At 41.1% G+C, this 24,361-nt stretch overlaps 1 protein-coding gene across 8 annotated transcripts in view; it reads right to left on the bottom strand.

The window, feature by feature from the left end:
- Window positions 1-24,361, bottom strand: part of SOX5 (SRY-box transcription factor 5) — a 918,538-nt gene that overhangs the window by 109,875 nt on the left and 784,302 nt on the right. For 7 of the 8 annotated variants that reach the window (XM_044993219.1, XM_044993236.1, XM_044993209.1 and 4 more), the window contains 2 exons: window positions 23,811-23,934; window positions 5,578-5,663 (listed from right to left, as the gene is read on the bottom strand). In XM_044993219.1, coding sequence (XP_044849154.1) covers window positions 5,578-5,663; window positions 23,811-23,934 — 210 coding nt within the window. The remainder of the gene's footprint in view (window positions 1-5,577; window positions 5,664-23,810; window positions 23,935-24,361) is intronic. The other variant, XM_044993181.1, reaches the window with a different exon arrangement.

Raw genomic sequence — 24,361 nt, 5'->3', positions numbered from 1 at the left:
GGCACACCCAGGTACTTAAAACTGGTATTAATCACTCACCGAGTATGTACCTAGCCTCTCAGGAAGGGTCGGACTTGGTGTGGCTAACCCCTCCCACCACTCATGCCACCACAGCTACACTCTATTTTTTAGCACACTAGCTTGATCAGAGCTAGTGCGTGTATGTCTCCCAGAGCTGGAAATTACACCTCCAGCTCAAAGTATAGGCATACCCATAGTCCCATGACATGACTGATACATATGCTTACAGGTTTGAATGCCCATCTCCAAAGTAGGGGAACCTAAATCCCCAAATTACTGGTCCATCTCTGAAAAGGCCATCTTCAAATGAGCTAACCACTATAGAAGGTCTTTGAACTCACCAGCTTTATCAAATATTTTTGAAAGGAATAATCCAAAGCCCCAGATGTCCTGAAGTCTCATTCCTGCTCATTTGAAATGGAACCACCACTCACCATAATCTTCTAGGAATGCAAGCCCTCTTCTCCTCTATACTACTCTTTGGCAAAAGTACTTTAGGGACCATACGTTTTTAACCCAAGTCCTCAACAGGGGAAAACTCACCCACTGCCCTAGACATGCTTTAACAGAACCTATGCTTCCTGATGGAACATTTTACACAGTTTGGGGCTGAATCCCTTTGATGCATCATATCAGTAACAGTGTGAAGCTGACAACTACTTTTTATAAAGTGAAGTTAGTGGGACTGAAACATGCTAGGTTGACAGTCGTGAAGACTGGAGTCTCTTTAGCCCAGATCGTCTAAGTTATTTTGGCACCTAACTCCAATTAATTTCAAGGATTTGGGCCATACCTCCTAATGGGAGTAGGTGCTTATATACTTCTGGGGATCTGGGCCAAAGAAACTGTCAACCCATCATCTTTCACTTCCCGTATGAAATGTCCACCAGAGAGCACATTTTCGTTTAAAGCATGTGTAGGGTAGTGGGTGAAATCATTGGGAGTTAGGTGCCTAAATACCTTTACCCTCAAATCCAGGTTCAAGCCCAGATAGGGTTAATTCCAGCTTCTCCAACATGAACCTATCAATCTAACCTGACCTGGAGGAACCACCTCTATGAATGTGAGGGTAGTCCAGTCTCCATGCTTATTCAGCACTAGCCTCTCTGCTGAAACTGCCACCAACGGCAACCAATTAAATAATAATAATAATAAATAAATAATAATTGGAGATACACCTATCTCCTAGAACTGGAAGGGACCTCAAAAGGTCATCAAGTCCAGCCCCCTGCCTTCACTAGCAGGACCAAGTACTCATTTTTGCCCCAGATCCCTAAGTGGCCCCCTCAAGGATTGAACTCATAACGCTGTGTTTAGCAGGCCAATGATCAAACCACTGAACTATCCCTCGGTTATGGTATCTGGGTCCCACATTGGGGACTTGGGGAGAAGAGGGAAAGGTAGGGCTTCAAATTATTTACCCACTCAGGCTGGAGTTAGCAGGGGGTTATGTCATCACTTGTCAAAAAAGTGTGTTTTGCCTGTGGGATAATTAATACGTTAGCTATCCCACTGTAAGAACATAGTGGAGACAAGACTCTTCAGTTTTGCTGTGAGATAAACAAGGCCAGGTGAATCAGGAGTGGGCGGTAGAGTGCTGAGCTCACCTAGCTACCTTGTGCTAAACACCGCTAGTACTTTGTCTCCGATTAGGATTTTACAGTGAGATAGCTATCACGTTTGTTATCCTGCTGTTAAAAAAACAAAACAAAACTCCTTGCATTGGAGAAGAAAAAGCCAGAGTGCACTTGAGAGTGACAAACTCTCTTCCTGTTCCTTGTCTTGAGATTGCATCTCTTTCTTTGATCTCCCTAGACCACCACTTGACTAGTCTTAGCACACAAAGCCTGGAAGAGCAGCATAAGAAGAAACACAGGGAAAATACAGAGAGGGGAGAAAGGGAGGTTATAATGTGCCATTCTGACCCCTCGGGGTTGGCAGACAGGGGATCAGTGAGACACCATGGGTACATATTATGAAGATGAATTTCTGAAGTGAGATGACCCCCTTCACCCAATGGGGCCACAGACTGTACCCACTGTACACTCTCGTATGCCATTTGAAACTGATCTGAGACCAGCAGTTCATTTCACACAGGCCACTGAGGAGACAACCATTACTGACTTAAATGGGATTTGAACTGTTTCCTGGAGGACAAAATGCTTTTTAATTCCATTATCTACACTGTGCCACTGATTCCCACCAAATAAGGTCAAGATAACCTTTCAAATATTTCCCATTCTTGCTAATGCTGGCTCAGCTCCACTGGCATTAGCAAGTTTGGGAGTACATTCTAAACACTGTATTATAAAATACTTCTCAAAATAGGTCTAATTTACACAGTGCTTGAAATGGTGGCAGAAGTCAGTGGTCCATCTACACTATGGCTCCCTATATAGCTGACTCATGGAAATGAATCAGGTTTAGGAATACGGGGATATTTCTCAAAAATCGTTTCCTTGCATATGTCTTCACTACCGGCTGGATAGGCGGGCAGCGATCGATCCAGTGGGGATCTATTTATCGCATCTAATCTAGACACAATAAATAGATCCCCAAGCACTCTCCGGTCGACTCCTGTACTCCTGCTCGGTGAGAGGCGCAGGCAGAGTCGACGGGGGAGCGTCAGCAGTCGACTCACCGTAGTGAAGACACCTCAGTAAGTAGATCTAAGTACATCGACTTCAGCTACGTTATTCACGTAGCTGAAGTTGCATAACTTAGATCGATTCCTCCCCCCCACAATGTAGACCAGGGCCTAGTGTATCCATAGGCTTCTCTGAAAAGCCCAATCTTGATCCAGCTTCTTCCCACTGATGGATTCCCAAACTCTGCTCCACTCCCAGCCCAAATCACAGGTGATCAAGCCAACCAGTAGGGGAGCCTGCTCAGTGCTTTCCCTTTCTTTCATGCTCACTGGCATAAGGACAAGAGGCCTTTGGTGCTTTACAATCCTTCATCCCCTAAAATCATCAGAAAATTTTAATTAAACCAATAGTATCCAAACAAAATCACATTTTCTATGATGGAACGGCCATCGTTATTCTAATCAGAATACTTCAACTTAGTGCTTACTGAGTTACTGTCCAATCCTGGTCCTGAAATGAAATAGTCAGACTCTTCCAACTCCCTTTATCACTGATTTATTATTTCAGAGCAATTCTAAATCACTGCTAACTAAAGAGCTGTAGATATAAAAATTTCTGCTTCCTCACACGCAAAGTAATGCACATTGGAAAACGTAATTCCTACTTCACATATAACATGAAGGGATATGAATTAGCTGTTACCATTCAAGAAAGAGCTCTTGGGGTCATCATGGATAGTTCTCTGAAAGCATCTGCTCAGTGAGCAGTGTCAGTCAAAAAAGCTAACAAAATGTTAGGAACCAAAAGGTAAGGAATTGATAAAACAGAAAATATCATAATGCCACTATATAAATCTATGGTACACCCACATCTTCAATACTGCGCGCCATTCTTGTCACCCCATCTCTAAAAAGGTATATTTGAATTGTAAAAAGTACAGAGAAGGGCAACATAACTGATTAAAGGTATGGAACAGCTTCTATATGAGGAGAGATTTAAAAGACTGGGATTTCGCAGCTTGGAAAAGAGACAACTAAGGGGGGGATATGATAGAGGTCTATAAAATCATGACTGGTGTGGAGAAATTGAATAAGGAAGTGTTATTTATCCCTTCACATAACACAAGACCCAAGGGTCACCCAATGAAATCAATAGGCAGCAGGTTTAAAACAAACGTAAGAAAGTAATTCGTCACACATCCCACTGTCAACCCGTGGAACTTATTGCCAGAGGATGCTTTTGAACTGGGTTAAAAAAGAATTAGATTAGTACGGTACATGGAGGACAGGTCCATCAATGGCTAGGGACACAACCCCTTGTTCTGGGTATCCCTAAATCTCTGACTTCTAGAAGCTGAAACTGAAAGATAGGGGAATGGATCACTCAATAAAGTGCCCTGTTCTGTTCACTCCCTTTGAAGCATCTGGCACTAGTCATGATTGGAAGAGAGAACACTGGGCTAGATGGACCGTTGATCTGACCCAGTATGGCCATTCTTCCATTCATGTATATTCTCATTCCTTATCTAGTTCAATTTTTCCTTTCCTTTCATCTCTCCCTCCCATCTCTCTCTCTCTGTGTTTGTGTGTGTGTAAGAGAGAGATGTGAGTATTACAGGCACTTTATCAGAGCTAAAGTTATTTCCCAGAAGACATTCCTGGAGGATGACATATTTTGCATTACTTTTATGGTCCCCATGACTCCTAAACAGCCCTTGGCATTCGTAGCTAACAGAATCAGAAATTAACATACCATGTATCTTTTCATACAAAGGCTCATGGTGGTGCATGGAATGTGTCAGCTTACACATGGGCAGCCATTTCTGTGAAACCCGGCTGACTAACTATGTAGGAAAGCCTATCAAATTGTCCCTCATCCTCTCTTCTGCTGTCCAAACGAATTGTATGAAGTCCAGTTTGCCCTAGTTCTAATCTAATTTAGTTCTAGACTGCGGTTTCACACCTGTAGTTTGTAACGGTTGAGCATCTCCAAGCAGATATAAATGCTGTGCATCCCATGTGGTTTGCCCAAAGATAGTAAATGGAGAGACAAAGCCTCAGTGGTGATTTTGGTTTTACAAAAAAAATGTCAGTCAAGTTTTTGCAAAACTAAAGTGAGGTTGGATTTGGATCCCATTTATGTGAAACAACCACATGTTCTGAACATAAAGTTCAAATTGTGGATCTGGATATCAAGCTTCCTAATATACAGTGGGTTTAGATTTGGTGAGTTTGATTTGGAACAGACAGGAAAATATGGAAAATTCTGATTCTGATCCATGGTCAGATTTCAAACACCCTCAAATTCAGGATTATTTGTATCCAGGGTTTTGAATCAGGCACATCTCTAAACAAATCTGGGTTCCAGACTAACTCTTTAGCATGGCTCAAAGAAGATTCTGTAGTATGTTTGTAATATAATTTTATAATTGTGTAGTGTGTTAAATTAGTATAATTATTAATTACCTGTGTTCTAGCAGCACCTAAAATATGCGGGGTACCTTAACACTACGTAGGAGGGCAGATTCAATGCCCTGAAGAGCTTACAGTCTAAAAAGACATAATCACAGTAAGTGACTTTTAAGCAGTTTAACGTGATTGTCAGGACAGGGCTCTTCTGTCTAACAATGTGTTTCTTTTTGCTAGTTTACATGTAACCAATCTTTATGACTTGTGTGAGACTGTTGTAACAAAAAAGGAAAACAAATGGTTTTGCCTGTTAAGAGTGAACGTTCAAATCTAAAAAATCAAAATGAATATTGGTGTCAAACAAATCTTCCCCACAGGTTTAAAGAAAAAACCAACCCCCCCACTCAAGATGGTTTACATTCATTTTAAGCTTCAATGTACACTGTAAATGAAAAGGGTGTGCCAAAAACATTGTTAGTTTTGTTGTTTTCTAAGGGAAAAGAAAACTGTTTTCCATAATTACTTAACCTTTGCCTCTTCTGCATTGTCTCCAGACTTACCTGCAGTTGGAGTGGGCCTAAGCCTGGTGTTGCCGCGGCAGCAGCTGCCATGGTAGTTGGGATCAGCTGAACAGGGTAAGGGTCACCTAAGTAAGAGAATAATAGAGGCGTCAGCACCTTTTATCTACTCTCCACCTGCAAATTAAACTCCTGCATTCACTCTTTCCAAAAGCCTTCTTTTGTGTGCCTTGCTGAGGCCTAATGAAAAGCTCTATTGTGAAGCCTTTTACTAACACTCTTTTCACAATTCTGGCTGAGAGAGGAATGTGAATAAAAGGCACAAGCAATTAAGGCGGAAACCTCATCCTTTTTCATGATGTATTTAGGGAAATGGAAAAAAAAAGTACGCACTGATCAGAGGGCTGCACTTCAAAAAATAAAAAAAAAATAAAGTAAAAAAAAAAGACAGAGAGAAAGAAAAGAAAAGGAGAACAGTATAACCTTGATACGATCACAGTATTAGACGGGGACAAATTTATAGACTGGTCCAGAATATGAAGTTAACCAAACTGAGATCATTGTTTGTAAGCTGAATAGCACACAGATCAAACTTTAGTATCTATGTGAACAAAAATGGCACACTCTTGAATTCTATATTTTCTTTTTTGGTGGAAGCAATCTTGCTTTACAGATTGAGACCCCAATTCTGCAAAAGGCAAAAGAGTGTGAAGTCAAAGGGACACCGCACAAGTTTCAGGAGCCCCCTCCCAGATCCCTTTGCAGGATTGGTGCCTTAATTTAGCTTCTTAGAAAAAATGAAGATAGCTTAGGCTCAGCATCCTACTGTGCTAGACACAGTGTAGGAGTAAAATAAAAGTTTTAAAAAAAGTGGCAAACACTTTTAATGAAAAATGTTCATTATCTGAAGGGAAAAAACGGTAGCCCTCTCACCCCAAAACAAACAAAAACAAGGAGAGACATGTTTCACTATAAAAAATAGTCACTTTTGGTTTCCCTTTAAATGTTTTACTTTTAAATGAATTCTATTCTTGTCCATCTACTAATGAAACCAATGGGAAAGCTGGAGCGGCAAGCTTCATAGAAATGTTACGTGCATTATTCCTTGCGCAAATGACAAAATGTTTAAAAGCTTTCCACTCAATTAATAAGGATCATCAGACCATTCGTGCATGGCCCAATGATCTGCTAATAGATATGATCAGCACAGCATAGAATGAGCCATTTTAAATAAGACCATGACAGACACAGAACATTTTATTAGGTAGGCACTCTACAAGGTTGTAATACATTTGATTAAGCGGACACAATAAAAGTTTCCCTCCAGGATTATACTTTTTGGGGCAAAATGATAAAAGAGCAATTTAAAAGGTCATGCAGAATGCAACATTCCATGATTATCAATTATTATTATTATTATTATTATTATTAAAATATATATTTGTGATGACATCAGGTGTAAGTCCCAGGAAACATAAAACATGGAAAAAGCACTCATATTTTTAAAATACTGTAAATAGGCTGTGTTGTAAAATTTGGTGTATGTGCTTTCAGGAAAGCCACTAATGTTTATGTTGCCCTTTTTTAATGTGCTCTACCCATACACAACTTTTCACTGAAAGATCTCAGTGGTTCATAAACACTTAAACACTGCAACTCCCCTGTGAGTTGCATTAGTATTATTAAACTAATTTATAGTTGGGTAAACTGTGAGACAGAAAAAATTAAGCCTTGATTCAGCAACACACTTAAGCACATATTGATCTTCTATGGGACTTATATATATGCTTAAAGTTAAGACTGTACTTGAGTGCTTTCCTGAACTGGGGCTGAAGTTATTTTTTCTAGGACACACAGTCAAGCAGTGTAAAAACCAACAACATAACCCAGGAATCCTGACTGCTAGATTTCTGCACCAGCCACCAATCCACACTTCTTTTTCTAACTTGGTTTTGATTTTTAATCAAACGATGTTACTGTTCCACATTTTCCAATATCCCCTGGATTTAATTTAGGATTCCATTTCCCGTTTAATATCATTGATTGAATGAAGTGATTCTTTGACTTTAAAATTTTCTAATCTTTTACATCACCCAGTGACAGAAGCAGCTAGTCTTAAAGACAGCTAAGAAAAATATCCCAAAAAAGTAACAGACTCAACATTCATAGCTTTGTGCTACTCCCAATGCCACAAGAACCTCAAAGGAAAATCCCAGTTTCATTTTGAATGACTTCTTTCTAGAAATGGGCAGATTGTGCAAGTGCCAGCCACACAAGAAACCAAAATTATTTTTTTCCTCAATTCCAAAGAAAAGAGCAATGAATGCTGATGTGCACTGAAGTGTAGTTTTTAAAACACTAAGCTGTGTGGAGCCAGGATCTTGTGTGCTCCATGTTTTCCATGGTCACTATTATTATTGTTGTCATTAATTATTAAGTATTATTATTATTTTGGTTGTTGACACATTTCCAGTGCTCCAAAAATATTTTTAAGAACTATATATATATATATATATAACAAAAGCTTAAAAGCTTTTGTGACCCTACCATGAAGCTTTTGGAATCCATAATATTTCTGTTACTTCAATATTTCTATGTCTTTCTACCATTATGTGCTAGGATTTTAAAATTCCTTTTATTAAGTGAAGTATCCCTTGTCTGCTATAGGCTTTTGTTTCTTCAAACATTTCCCACCATCGCAACTCCTGTGGCTAGTCTATACTAATACTCCCACTGTTGCAACTGACCTAATGTAACAATAGTGGGAAAGTTTAGGCCCGGTACAGTAATGAGTAGAGGCAGTATCAGACTTCATTGTTCTAAGTACTGTACACACACATAGCAAGAGACTGTCTCTGTCTCTTAAAAAGATAAAACAAACAAAGAGTGGGAGGGGAAAATAAGAGAGGGGAACTGACTTGCCCAGTGAACGTCACACAGCAGGCCAGAGAAGAGACTAAAACCCAGATCTCCTGACTCCTAACCCAATACCCGCTCCACTGGAGAGCACTACCTCTCTGAGCTGTACTTAACATTTCTCCTGAATTGGCATTTAGATTTGTCTGAGCAGTTGTAGCTAATAATTAACACATTTAGGGAAATGCATTTCTTAAGCATTTTATTAATGCTTTACATAAGAACATAAGAACGGCCGTACTGGGTCAGACCAAAGGTCCATCTAGCCCAGTATCTGTCTACCGACAGTGGCCAATGCCAGGTGCCCCAGAGGGAGTGAACCTAACAGGCAATGATCAAGTGATCTCTCTCCTGCCATCCATCTCCATCCTCTGACGAACAGAGGCTAGGGATACCATTCTTACCCATCCTAGCTAATAGCCATTTATGGACTTAGCCACCATGAATTTATCCAGTTCCCTTTTAAACGCTGTTATAGTCCTAGCCTTCACAACCTCCTCAGGTAAGGAGTTCCACAAGTTGACTGTGCGCTGCGTGAAGAAGAACTTCCTTTTATTTGTTTTAAACCTGCTGCCTATTAATTTCATTTGGTGACCCCTAGTTCTTGTATTATGGGAATAAGTAAATAACTTTTCCTTATCCACTTTCTTAACATCACTCATGATTTTATATACCTCTATCATATCCCCCGTTAGTCTCCTCTTTTCCAAGCTGAAGAATCCTAGCCTCTTTAATCTTTCCTCGTATGGGACCCTCTCCAAACCCCTAATCATTTTAGTTGCCCTTTTCTGAACCTTTTCTAGTGCTAGAATATCTTTTTTGAGGTGAGGAGACCACATCTGTACACAGTATTCGATATGTGGGCGTACCATGGATTTATATAAGGGCAATAATATATTCTCAGTCTTATTCTCTATCCCCTTTTTAATGATTCCTATAGTAAATGTCTCATTTTTAGATCTAAACGGTCCTTTTCCCAAGTGCTGGGAACTTTTTAGGAATGTGAAACAAGATAGTCAGCTATTAGAAACAGCTATTTCCAAACCAGGCATACGCTTGTACTACTCAAACAATCCACTTTCAAACAGTAGTATTATACTGAAGCCAATCTACAAAACGCAATCACGACATACTGTTGTATTACAATCAGGAAGGAATTAGTGGCTACCAGTCTCCCTTTATCTTTTAGACAACAGCCAAAAATACAGAATTTAGGGAGGCTCATTTAAGTTCCAAACTATCAGCTACAATTCCTGGACTTTTGCTACAAAAGAAATGTTAAAGTCAGGTATTTGCTGTATTTTTGTTTTTTTACAAACCCGAGGGAAGGATCTGGAATGGAGCAAGGGGTGGAATTTGCATCTTAAGAGAAAAGGTAGAAATGATTTGATTACCTGCTAAATTCCTCTTAATTACAAATACACTTATTTCCCACCTGCACCACTTAGACAGATAACATAACTCAAACATGACAGAGGTGGCAGGACAGAGCAAGAGAGCCAGGTATGAGAGAGAGGGGTATTACACGGGGAGCTCTAGGTGGGATGAAGGTGTGTTTTGGAGATTGTGGAGGGTGCAGGATGGAACAGAGATTTGGGAGTCTGCGAGTGCAGAATGTAGGACCATCCCTCAGAGGGTGATTTCAGGGTTTGTGGGAAAGGGGATGAAGAGGGAGGAGAAATTGGGGTGGGGGGGAGAATACAGGACCCCAGAGTGACCTGGAAGAGGAAGCAATGCAGTTGCAGAGGAGCATGCAGGTGAGGATGGACCTGGTTTGTGGGAGAATGAGGGTGAGGGGGGACTTGGGTGGTTAGTGTGGAGCAGAAGGGAGTGTGGGGGGAAGTTGTCTCTGGCTGATGCACTGACACTGTAACAGATTGTCTGATTTGCAAACTGCTGCAGAAGCTGCCTTGGGAGACTACACAGTGGCGAAAGTGCTGAGATTGGTTCCAGTGTTATAGAGTATAATTCTTTTTCAAAATATGAAGAAGATGGCAGAGGTGAGAACTACAAGAGCATGGAGCCCCTTGGAAGCAGACGGGGAAAAAGGCAATTGAAGAAACTGGAATCTCCTGATGTGAATCCAATGCTTTCTATAAAAACATGTAGGGTAAAATTTTCAAAAGCACCTAAGTGACCTAGGAGCCTAAGTCCCCATTCACTTTCAATGGGACATAAGCCCCTGCATGCCAAAGTCACTTTTGAAAATAAGACAAACACCCAAGTCACATAGGCACTTCTGAAAATTTTACCTGCATAGACCAGGCCTTTTCATCCTTTGTTTCAAGGATGAGCCGCTCCTCTCCTTTCCTGCCTATCTATACATTATCACTGGTCTCCTTCTCTGCTGTGCGGACCTGATCTTTGATATTCCCTTCACTCCTGCTTTGTTCCCATGTCCCACAAGCAACTCGCTCTCTTTGCCTCTTTTCCTGGAATCTTTTCCCTGGTCCTATATGCCCTACAACAGTGATACTCCGACTGAGACTCGCGAGCTGCAAGTGGCTCTTTAATATGTCTCATGCATCTCTTGGCAGCACATGATATTGAAACACTGTGTGATTTAATTATTAAACAATCTAAGGCCTGGTCTACACTACGGCGGGGGAGGGGGGTCGAACTAAGGTACGCGACTTCAGCTACGCGAATAGCGTAGCTGAAGTCGAACTACCTTAGTTCAACTGACTTACCCGTCCAGACGCGGCAGGGTCGAACTCCGCGGCTCCAAGGTCAACTCCGCTACCGCCGTTCGCGGTGGTGGAGTTCCGGAGTCGACCGGAGCGCGTGGGGAGTTCGAACTATCGCATCTTGATTAGACGCAATAGTTCGAACTCCGAGAAGTTGAACTCACCGCGTCGACCCGCGCGGTAAGTATGAACCTACCCTAAGTTATTAAGTAAGCAGGATGATTTTACTATGCTATTAACCAATTGTAATTGATAAAATAATAATACTTGGTCAGTCATTTTGTTGTGAGAATTATTATATATATAACACACACACACACACACACACACACACACACATATATATATATATATATATATATATATATATATATATACACACACTAAATATTCCCCATCATACTGTTTCAATATTAGTATTGTGATAGACCCAGGCCAGTTGGGTACAGCAGAATAGCAGAAGGCAGATATACTGGCCACTGGATTAACAGTTTTCTGTTCCCTGACTGACCAGAGCAGGGGCTGCTCCAGGCTAATGAGAAACACCTGACTCTAATTAACCTGTAAAGAGTCAGATGAGGCCATTCAGTTAATGTGACCACCTGACTCTAATTAAGGCCCTGCTATAAAAAGGGCTCACTCCAGTCAGGCAGAGGAGAGCCAGGGAGCCAGAGGAGAGGAAATGTGGCTGAAGGGCTGGTTACTGAAGACACCCTCAAACCATCGTTAAAGAAGCCCTAAGGTAAGGGTGAAGAAGGGAGAAGCAGGAGAACTGTGGGGAAGCGGCCCAGGGAAATGTAGCAACTCTGGCAGTGAAAGGTTGGCTGCCAACAACTGCTACCATTAGGGTCCCTGGGCTGGAACCCGGGTTCCCCCCAACCCACCACTACAGGAACAGCTCCTGGAAGGGGAAGTCAGGTCCCTGTCAGGACAGGAGGCTGAACAGAGACTGTGGGAGTTCTCTCACCAACCTCCTTGCAGCCTATGATGAAAAGGGCTCAGTAGACCGTAACCCTGGCCCTAGAGAGAGAAGGGCTACGTGGACGGTCACAGTGAGCCACTGAGGCTACCATAAACCGCCTAGAAGCGCAGGACCCACAGGAGCTAGGTCAGAGCTCTGCCACAGTATATAGTACTATAGTACAGGGGTCGGCAACCTTTCAGAAGTGCTGTGCCAAGTCTTCATTTATTCACTCTAATTTAAGATTCCGTGTGCCAGTAATACATTTTAACGTTTTTAGAAGGTCTCTTTCTATAAGTCTATAAATATACAACTAAACTATTGTTGTTTGTAAAGTAAATAAGGTTTTTAAAATGTTTAATAAGCTTCATTAAAAATTAAATTAAAATGCAGAGCCCCCAGACCGGTGGCCAGGACCCGGGCAGTGTGAATGCTACTGAAAATCAGCTCGCTTGCCACCTTCGGCACGTGTGCCATAGGTTGCCTACCCCTATAGTACATGAAACAATGAATTCACACTACTGTGTCTCTTTTGGGTAATGCTGATCAGTAAATTGGCACCTGAACCACTGAGGTCTGAATGTCACTGCCCTACAATCTTCCCATTCTTAAAACCCACCTTCAGTCACAGTCACTCAAACAACAATCTTCTAAGGCTTTGTCTACATGAGAGAGTTGCACTGGTTTAACTTGTCAGCTTTTAAATAGATTTTAGTTAAACCAGTACAAACCCTTGCATAATACATTCTATTTTCAGCTTAAGAGTGGCTTGTTTTAGTTTAGCTTTAATTGATTCCTAAGCAATTTAAGCAAAACTGACTTAAGCCCAGTTAAAACTGAAATATCCTTTTGTACCACAGCCTTTTGCACTGGCTTAACGAAATCAGTTTAAAGTCATACCTTAAATAAGCACCAAAGAAACTTACGAACTTAAGTTCCATTTTCAAAAGTAATTTAGGCACTTAGGAATCTAAGGGTATGTCTACAGTATGAAATTAGGTCGAATTTATAGAAGTCATTTTTTTTAGAAATCAGTTTAAAGTCATACCTTAAATAAGCACCAAAGAAACTTACGAACTTAAGTTCCATTTTCAAAAGTAATTTAGGCACTTAGGAATCTAAGGGTATGTCTACAGTATGAAATTAGGTCGAATTTATAGAAGTCATTTTTTTTAGAAATCGTCTTTATACAGTTGATTGTGTGTGTCCCCACACAAAATGCTCCAAGTGCATTAAGTTGGCAGACTGCATCCATAGTACTGAGGCTAGCGTCGACTTCCGGAGCATTGCACTGTGAGTAGCTATCCCATAGTTCCCGCAGTCTCCGCTGCCCATTTGGGTTGAGATCCCAATGCCTGATGGGGCAAAAACAATGTCGCGGGTGGTTCTGGGTACATGTTGTCAGGCCCCCTCTCTCCCTCCATGAAAGCAACGGCAGACAATCGTTTCACGCCTTCTTTCCTGGGTTACCTGAGTAGACGCCATACCATGGCAAGCATGGAGCCCACTCAGCTCACCGTCACTGTATGTCTCCTGGGTACTGGCAGACGTGGGACTGCATTGCTACACAGCAGCAGCTCATTGCCTTTTGGCATCAGGTGGTGCATTACGATTGGTAGCCATTGTCGTCATATTCCTGGGTGCTCTTTTAACCGACCTCGGTGAGGTTGGTCAGGGGCGCCTGGGTAGACATGGGAGTGACTCAGCCAGGTCATTCTGCTGAGCACCCAGGAGCTGACGATGGCTTGCAGTCATACTGCACTGTCTGCTGCCAGCCTAAGATGTAAAAGATAGATGGATCAAAACAAGAAATTGGCCCGATTTGTTTTGTGAAATCAACGGCCTGCTAAACCCAGGGTTTTGAGTTCAATCCTTGAGGGGGCCATTCTGTGTGACAGTTGTTTGTGTTTCTCCTTGATGTAAAGTCACCCCTTTTGTTGATTTTAATTCCCTGTAAGCCATGTTGTCAGTCGCCCCTCCCTCCGTCAGAGCAACAGCAGATAATTGTTTCGCGCAAAACCAGGCGACGAGGCGATGGCAGCGCGGTGATGAGTGGGCCATGATCATAGATTTCTCACAAAGTACGGCCGGGCAATGTGCCCCGGCAATGTGCACATCATGCTGATGAGCTCTGCAAACACGCTGGCCAAACAGGAAATGAAATTCAAAAGTTCGCGGCCCTTTTTCTGTCTATCTGGCCAGTGCATCTGAGTTGAGAGCGCTGTCCAGAGTGGTCACAATGGAGCATTCTGGGATAGCTCCCAGAGACCAATACTGTCGAATTGTGTCCACACTATCTCAAATTCGACCCGGCAAGGCCGATTTCAGCGCTAACCCCTCGTCGGAGGTGGAGTAAAGAAATCCATGTAAAGAGCCCTTTAAGTCGAAAAAAAGGCTTTGTCATGTGGAGGGGTCCAGGCTTAAATTGAGGTAATGCTGCTAAATTCGACTAAAGTCGTAGTGTAGACCAGGCCTGAGTCCTGTTGACTTTCAAAAGAGACTTAGGTCCCTAATTGCATAAGTCACTTTTGAAAATGAGATTTAGGGCCCTAAATTACTTTAAATACTTTTGAATATTTTATCCAAGATCTAATATTTTTTAAAGAATAGATAAAAAAATTAATAATTTAAAAGAAAATCCCTTAGGAAGTAACATAGTGTTAAAATCATAACCTGTTTCATTTAATTTCTTCTTCTCTCACGCCACTCTTTTATTTTATACCATGCTGTACTCTCTTCCAGTGTCCTGTCTTCTAATAGGCTACAAGCTCTTCAGAGCTACCAGCTCTTTTGTGTTATTCATAAGGCTACAATTTAGCAATTTTTAGTAAAAGATTTTATTTTTAGTAAAAGTCATAGACAGGTCATGGGCAATAAACAAAAATTCACAGCCTGTGACCTGTCCATGACCTTTACTATAAATACCCGACTAAACCTTAGCTGGGGGGCCTGGGGCGCCGCTGCTCTGGGAGGTCCCCGAGGGGCCTCTGCTCTGGGGGGCCCCAGAGCCAGCCCCAGCGGCCACTACTCAGGCTGTCTGCAGGGCCAGCGGCTGCTCCCAGGGCCACGGTTCTGGCTACTCCTGGACTGCTGCTCAAGTAGTCCCTGGGGCCAGCCACACTGGCTGCAGCTTGGTTGGTCCCCGGGGCCACCCGAGGAGCAGTTGGTGCATTGGGCCCCAGGGACACTCCAGCAGCGGCCAGTGTGGCTGGCTGTAGGGCTGCTCCACCAACCACTGCAGAAGTCACAGAAGCCGTGACTTCCACGACCTCTGTGACAGACACACAGTCTTACTTATTTGCTACATAAATCCAGCTACACCCTAATGTTAAATAATAATGCTTTGACATAGAATATCACAGGTTGGAAGGGACCTCAAGAGGTCATCTAGTCCAATCCCCTGCTCAAAGCAGGGCCAATCCCCAATTTTATTATTATGTTGCCTTAGATCCCTAAATGGCTCCTTCAAGGATTGAACTCACAACCCTGGGTTTAGCAGACCAATGCTCAAACCACTAAGCTATCCCTCCCCTGTGATTCTTCGGTTGCACTTCCTTATAGAAACAACTAGAACAGGTTGAAAATTTTTGATGAAATATATTTTCATTAAAATTGGCCTTTTATCAATTTCATGATTCTTTTCCTACAATTTTTTCCCCAATTAAATTAGAAAATGGAAAATTTAACCTTTTTAGTTGTTAAGTTTATTGTTTTTCCACCCCCTCCCCCTTTTCACTGGCAAAAATGGAAATATGAGAAAGATTGGAGGAAGGAATGAAAACAGAAAAAAATGAAAAAAATCACAAATAACAAATTTACAAAAACATTGATTAACTGAAGTGTTGCTTCTTTTTAAACCTGTACATTTCCTCCATTTTTTATCAGCTTTAGAAATAGCTCAGTTTAAAAAAATGTTTTTATTACTTAAATATCTTTCTGATGAGTACTCAAAGGAGGTGGGTACAGGCAGGTATGCCACAGCAACACTTCTCACCACTCATTCATACTTTTCCATTTCCACACTTTACTTTGATGGTTCTGATGTGGAAGTAGGGATGTTTAAAATACCATGGGAGGACTGGAAATAGATGGGCACTTGGACACTATTCATAGCTTCTGTCCCAGGAGACAGTGGAGGGCTCAGGCCCGACCAGGGAAGGTGGTGGGGGAGAGAAAGAGTGAGCAGGTGCCACTGAGGGACCACATGACAGCACACATCCTGGTATCCTGACTTCCTTTCAGCATACCTATGCACAGTTCCAGTTGCACTTTTTTTTTTTTTTAACTGCAGCCACTGGGAGCTGCGGGCAGCCACTGGGAGCTGCGGGCAGCCATGCAAATGTAAACAAACTGTCTGGTGGCCTGCCAGTGGATTACCCTGATGGGCCACCTGCGGCCTGCAGACCGGAGGTCGCCCACCAGTGGTGTAGACGTTCCTGCTCAGGTTGGAACCTGGGCTCTGAGACCCTTCCTCCCTTCCCCAGGTTTTAGAGCCTGAGTTCCAGCCTGAGAGGGAATGTCTCCACTGCTATTTTTTGTGACATAGCACGAGCCTGAATTTGTAGACCTGGGCTTCGAGATTTGCTGTCACAGGGATTTTTGTTGTTTGTTTGTTTGTTTTTGCAGCATAGATATACTTTATTTAGGTGCTCAAATATAGATTTAGGGTATGTCCACACAGTCCGTGGCAGCAAAATCTCTCAGCTCAGGTCAACAGACTCAGGTAAGCGAGGCTCACGCTAGTCCTCTAAAAACAGCCGTGTAGATGGCACTTTGAAGTTGTGGCTCAGGCTGAGGCTCTGGCGCTGAAGCGGGGGGGTTCAAAGCCCAAGCTCCAATGTGAGCCACAACTTCAAAGTACTGTCTAGACAGCTATTGTCAGAGTGCTAGCGCAGCCCCACTAGCCCGCATCTGTCAAATCAGGCTGGGATGCTTGCTGCCAGGGGCTCATCGACATTCTCCCAGGGACTCAATTTTAGGCACCAGTTTTGGCCCAGCAATTGAATTGAAACCACCAACTTCTTATTACAGAAGTCACTATTTTCTCTGTCTATTTCAGATTTATTCAAGGTACCGTGAGAGCCTCCCCCTGCACTTCTGATTTGGCAATTTTACTTGTAACTGAAAAACAAATCACCGGCGGTTGTTCCCCATCAAGATACTTTTAGTTCAGTGTCCAACACTATAGCAGTGACACATTCCCACAGAGCATACTAGGCACATTCTTTACCACAAAGCAGCTAAAACTTGCTGTTCCAATCCACAGTTTTAAATTTTTTTTTCTTATTTTGGGGGAGGGGAAGATGAGAGTTTAGTCATATGATCATTCTTTTCCAAGGCACAAACAGTAGCTCTAAAAGATGATTAACATCCTTACAAAGAAACTACAGTATGTGGTCCTGATAACACATGGTTCCTATTTTTGTCATTCTGATAAAAGCGTACCATGTCAATTTTCTTTTCTTGTGATTTGGTGGTTGTCATTGACCTGTATGTCAGCTGATACAGCTGACACAGTTAAATCAGAAATTAGCATGCAGTCTCTTTAGAAGCCAGACACATGGACCCTGCGTACAAGAGAGATTATAAATACAGCCCACATGATAACCCATTAAACAATGAAACATGTGACTAACTAAAAAATAAAGATACATCAGCAAATATGCCCAAGGAAGTTTATGGTATTTAACTCCTAAACATTAATTGTATTGTACTGTACAAGGAACCAATTACCAGAGAGTTTCATTTTTATTGGATGTAGATAATATTGTTCAGAAAATGGAGGAACAGTAAATTCAGCACATTTTATTAGGCTTGGCTTGTCCCCTTTCTTACACATTTATGCCTATTTTAAGGGGTAATTAGATATTTCATCAATAATTTTGTGTGCTTATTTTATTTAGGAAATTTCCAGCCGCAATGAGCTGAAATACAACAAACATACAATATACCTATTGTATATTCACATTTTTTCCCCAATTGGATATGGCTGAAGCCGTGATTAAAGTGCTTTCCAAAAAACCCAAGTGGATGACATCTGACTGGGAAAACAATATGATTTGTTACAACAAATTTTCCATAGGGGGAGGGAGGAAAGGGCAAAGAAAAAGAAAAACAGGTTTTGTTTCCTAAATTTGGCATGTGGCCATAAAAATAACATAGGTACCAGCAAGTAAAACACAACCTAGGAGCTGTCCTGAGAACTAGTGAATGATCTGGAAAACATATTTGGTAGCAAATCCCCCCTTCAAAACTTTTTGAAGTGTAGTACCAGTAACTACCATTTCTAGAAACAAAACAAAACTGAAAAAACCATGTCACTCAAATGATCACAGGAATTTCAGCTTAGAACACTAAATGTGTTGTTGACCCACTAAGCAAGCAGCATTTCTCGCACTGGATTGCTTCAATCACAAGGGGGAGGGGGGAGTCCAGTGTAAAATGCAACAGTGTCATAGGTTTGTCAACATTTTTATTTTCTCTTGTAAAAGCATCACCAAACATTTAAAGAAAAAAAAGACAAAGACGCAATGGGGGAAAACTTTCCTAAATAACAATTTGTATTTATTCAATGCCTTTTATTCTGAAGGATCTCAACATTCTTATCAAAGTATGGGTTATATATTATGCCTGTCAGATCAGCCTACACTAAGAGGTGGTGCAGAACTGCACTGCCTAAAAGGGGGCACTAAGAGGCAATCTGTCTGAGAACATTCTGCTCCTCAGGTTTGCTGGGGGATTGTACTTTGTTCCTTGCTCTTTGCTGCCTTTTTGGCAAGTGGTTCCCCTAGCAACAGCCCCTCTGCTCTCACAAGCACAAGGGTTGGGTTTCTGTGTGGACCTTACCTGTGCCATACAAAAGGGATAGGGAGGGAATTCCTTACTCCCTTCCCCTCATTATCAGTTACTTACGGTAGAGTAACAAGTTAGCTCTCTCTCTCTCTCTCTCTCTCTCTCTCTCTCCAGATCTATGCATGTGCACATACAAGGAAGAGCCATTTTGTTCACCATGGAAAAGAAGCCACCTCTGAAGGATAATGCAGCAGCTTTTAAATAGCACACTGCAACATTTCACATCCTAACACTTCGCATTTACATAATGTTTTATATTTTCAAAGCACTTTACAAACACTAATTAAATGATCCTCTAAATAAATATCCCATGGCTGCCAGTTTTTTAACTACCATGACATCAAACTTTGCCCAAGTCTACACAATAGGGGGCAAATCCTGGGCCTAATGAAGTCAACAGTAAAAGTCCTTTAACTTCAATAGGGTCAGGATTTCCCCCACAGTGGCTGAAATGCTGGAACCATGAGTGCTTCACCCACACAGGAGATCCCACTCTTGCTATCACCAGTGAAACTGAAAGCAACAGTGGGATATTTTAGGGTTAAAGAGTACAGTGTAGGGAAAGTCAGAGCATTTAAATGACTTGCTTAAAATCACACAGCACATCGGTGTCAGAGATCAGGAGTTCTGCCACTATTCTGGAGAAGCAGTAGTCTGGCTCTTATCCCTGTGCTCAGTCCACCAGGGCAACATACCTGATTGAAACTATAGGGAGAATGTATTAGAGTAATTTGGTGAAGATGTTGGGATTATCACATCACAATTTTGGAGGACCAGAACTAGTCACAATCTTCGTTTTATTTCTCATCCTAAACGTACATGGCATTTCATTATTCATCAAAAGCAGATGTCATGCACAAAACATTTTAGGATTTCAGTTTTTAATAATAAACTCTGAATGTTTAGCAAAGAGATGACCAATGAATAGCCATTATTTTCCCTGCTATTCATGGAGAAATTCATGAACAGTGTATTTCCATCATGGCACACTGGCACTTCTTTTTCTACTAAGAAACAACTGCTTTGGTTATAAATAATTAATATTAAACATTTTAAGCAATTACACTACATTTAGGTAGCAACCAGAACCAGGGATCAAGAACTCTGCTTCATTTTCCTAATAGAAATCCAATACTAATAGAAGCTTCTAATCCAAGCCCAAGAGCTTTATGCTTCTTTCTGCCAACTTTAACACTACACAATATGCTGCAGAGAAAGGAGAGGAAGTGTCAACTTGTTTAAATGGTCCATTATGAAATGTAAACCATCTGTTTAAAAAAACATAACAAAACAAGCCATTCCCAACTAGAATTTGTTAGGAGGAAAAAGCTCCAGGTAGTGCATTGAACTAGAAGTCAGGAAACATGGATTCTATAATCTGCTCTGCCATCTCACCTTGGGCAAATCACTTAATCTTGCTGCCTCAGTTTACCCATCTGTAAAACAGGAATGATCATACTTACATACCTTTGCAAAGCACTGAGAGCGCCATGGATAAAAACAATCCATTTAAATACTAGTTATTAATTATCATCATATTGTTATTAATATCTCAGCACACCAGAACATAGTACTAATCAGACAGTGAATCTACAGTGGACAAGCTCCTCTTACAACAGCATGTCAGAGCAGCTCTTTAGTGAATTTCAAGAAGTAAATGGAAATTAGAAAATAGCATTTTTCTCACCAAAATGACACCCCCCCAAGTGTCCTTTTGGTCCTCTGGGGTATACAATTTGAAGGGTTGGCTGAGGAATTTGACCACATAATTCTCACTGAAGCTAATGGGAGATATATAGATAAATCGCCAGGAAACCAGGCACTACTATTGGCCAGGAGAACCATAAAGGGAAACCAACTACAGAGTGTTTAACTAGATTAGTCTCGCCGTCCAAGTTGAATGAAACAAAGAGTAGTATTGAATAAGATATTCACATGTGTCTTCCTGTTTCAGTAATCTAAGGTGTTACTTGTAGCACAAAGGATCTTCTTTGCAAGATGTGGGTTTTAACTTTCAAGAAGTGAGTGGTGATTTGGGGTACTTGAGAGTCTTTATGGAGGCCTGACTTTCAGAGAGCAGGGTACAGCACCTTCTGAAAATTAGGCACTTTTCAGGTGTCTCAAACTTGGCAACCAATAATCAAGGCACCCAAAATCACTAATTCCTTTTTGAAAATGTAGGCCATGGTTTTTATCTAGATAAAACTCCTCCCCCCCCAAAGCTATAAATTCCCCATTTGTGGGTAAATGCTAAATACAAAACTTGCTAACATATGGTTCTTACCTGTTTGTCAATAAAACTAAGGGTCTCATGCAGTTTTTCATTTCTAAATGCAAGTTACGAAAGCTAGCAAATAACAGAATTGTCACTTGGGAAGTCTATAAATCAGTCTTGTAAAATTTTCATGAAAATTGTTCAGCCCAGGCTTAAAGAATAAAATTTTCAAAAGCACCTGAATGACTTAGAAACTTAAATCCCATTTTCTAAAGTTACTTAGGCAAATGGGGCTAGATTTTCAAAGGCATTTTAGGTCCCTAAAAATGCAGATAGGAACATAGTGGGATTTTCAAAAGGGCCTAAGCAGGTTAGATGCCTAACATGGAAATCAGTGGAAGTTAAGATAACCTGCTTAGGCCCTTTTGAAAATCCCATTTGGCACTTGTCTGCATCTTTAGGTGCCCCAAAATAACTTTGAAAATCTGATCAAATGGATCCTAAGTCTATGTGAAAGTCAATGGGACTTAGGCTCCTAAGTGCCTAGGTCACTTTTGAAAATAGAATGTAGGTTCCTAAGTCACTTTAAGCACTTTTGAAAATTTTACCCAAAATCTTGTCTGCCGTCTACCATGCCTTTACCATGACGAATGACAGAAATGGGGGAGAGAAGGGTATAAGGGGGGAGTTGTTTTAATTGCCTGTCAAAAACCATTACTTGATGGGACCATATTACAGTTTTTAATGCTGCTATATTTTTCACTGCTACAAGCTTTCTAGGTATAACTAAGCCAATATATGTTATTGTTTACACTAAATTGTGAGCTAAAAGAAAAAAAATCCTTTGGACTATTGATCACTTCCCCTCAGGTTCTCATTCAAACTCAGTCAAACATGCCAGGGAATCAGCAAACAGAGAGCTGTCTTTTTCCACTGGCTTCTGCTCAATCTTAGACCTTGGCATGCTGTTAATTTTAAGCCTTATTGCCAGGAGCAGCAGCAGCATTTTTCAGTTTTTTTCATTTCCAAGGTTACAAAAATGTGTGATGTCATATGAACTTCATGGATGTGAGGTACTATGTGACCATCCTACTGTTAATTTACTAACAGTTAAAAAAAAATCAACCCTCTCTCCAAGTCAGACTGCATTAACACGGAACTAATTTAATCTGCCAGATACGTCTAATGGGGTGTTTTCTTGACCTTTTCCAGGCCTACAGTTATGGTAGCATTCATATTCAATGTGGCTTTCGGTTACACATTCTGCAATGTGAATCACTACTTCTCCCATTTGAGAACAAATGGGTGTGAAATCACTGGAAGAAGTGAATGAGCCCATGCTTTGGCACTGCAGCTGCTGAGTGAGGTGAAGTGTTTTGAACAGTGATTTCTCAGGAGTGGTAATAGCCTATAGTACACCAATGTGTGGGGTGATGGCCAAAGCGAAAGGGAACTTTGCTCAAAGAAACCCAATATTGGGTCTATAAAGTTAGAAAATAAAAGAATCTAAAATTGCAGGACAAAAAGTATCACCAGATAGTCCCTTTGCATTCAAAATTTAATAAACTGCTCCACTGGTGAGCACTGCGTAATGACAAACAATTGACGAATTCATGAGTTAGTCAATGATACAGACGGATACACTGATGCGGACATAATAGAGCTAAACAGACGCACTAAAGAGAGAGAATGGTAAAACAAGCAAGTCTTAGATAACAAGATAGGAAACTGATGTCAGTAGAGTTAGATAAGCACAAATGCATAAAATCAAGTTTATAGAATTTATGCTATAGCTAAATCTATTCGATGAAAGGAAGACTTTTGATTTATTTTGAACCTATATTTATTCTTATCTTGTTGACAGGAACAAGACATCCTATGGAAGGCTTAAATAAAACTGCCAAAAAAAACCAGGATCCTGTAGTGACAATAAAACTTTCAAAGATTAAAAAAATAGATGTTACACAGTTTTTAGTCTTAGGCTCTTGTAAAATATACTTATGCTTTGTGTTAGTCCATCAAATTGAGAGGCATATGCTATCCTTGATCTTTGTACAGAACTCCCATTGAGATGAATGTGAGTTCTATGTGTAGAAAGAGCGTAGAATAGGCCCTTAGTTAATAAAAAGCAAGCAGGCTGCTAGAGGAAAAAACATATTTCCCTACAATAGTGTTGAAATTTATTGGGCCATTTCAAACAACTTCCCTTTTAGATTAAGAGAGGAGGATCTGTGCATGGCGATGAGCATGTTCCCTTGTTTGTGTTTTGTTTTGTTGCACAGCATAGCCAAAAATTTCAAAAGTAAATAGTGATTGTCAGTGCCCAACCTGACACACTGTAAAGAGATTTTCAGAAAGGGCGGAGCACATGCTATCTGAAAATCAGGCCCTTCAAGTTGAGCACTCACATTCACTAGCCAGTTCTGAAATACTTGGCCATTATATCAATGAACATATTAGTGACCTCTTGGCAAATCTGTCCTCACACTAGTCTGTAAATCCTAAATTCAGCTTAGTGGGTCTGTCACCTCAAGGCAGTAGACATGATATTTCTGATGGTGACTTAGTTCAGCATAACTACTGGACAACCTGTTTAAAACTCTGCCCCCTTCCCACTTCCAGATGGAAAATCTACAGGACTTACTGCATCCTGCCTTGTAGCTGAAACCAGGAGGAAGGAGGAATCCTTGCTGAGCAGCTGCTGCTAGGGTTCGTTGATCTGGAGGGAACACTGGAATCATCAATGGAGGCAGCTGACCTTGAACCTGCTGAACAGAAGGAGGAAAATCAAACCTGGAAATTCTTCTGGAGAACATGCCTGTGTAGTTGCTTATTTATTTTTTTTAGCCAGGTCAGAGTAGAATATACTCCTATGTTGTGAAGGGTTCCAACAGCATCAACAGTTCAAACATGTGTTAATTACCATATACCCCAGCACTTAATATTAATTACATAAATTATGGAATACTTATATTTCATTTCACCTTAACAACCACGTCTGCACTTTTATCTATCTTCTCCATGTGACAGTAAGATATTCCACATCACAATGCTGCCAAATCACAATCATATACATAGTAGAACATTTCCTCTCAAATGATTAATAATAATAATTGGAGATATACCTATCTCCTAGAACTAGAAGGGACCTTGAAAGGTCATCAAATGCAGCCCTCTGCCTTCACTAGCAGGACC

The sequence above is a fragment of the Mauremys mutica genome, chromosome 1 (genome assembly GCF_020497125.1).
Source record: "Mauremys mutica isolate MM-2020 ecotype Southern chromosome 1, ASM2049712v1, whole genome shotgun sequence".
Lineage (NCBI taxonomy): Eukaryota > Metazoa > Chordata > Testudines > Geoemydidae > Mauremys > Mauremys mutica.
This window is presented reverse-complemented; position numbering and strand designations above follow the sequence as displayed.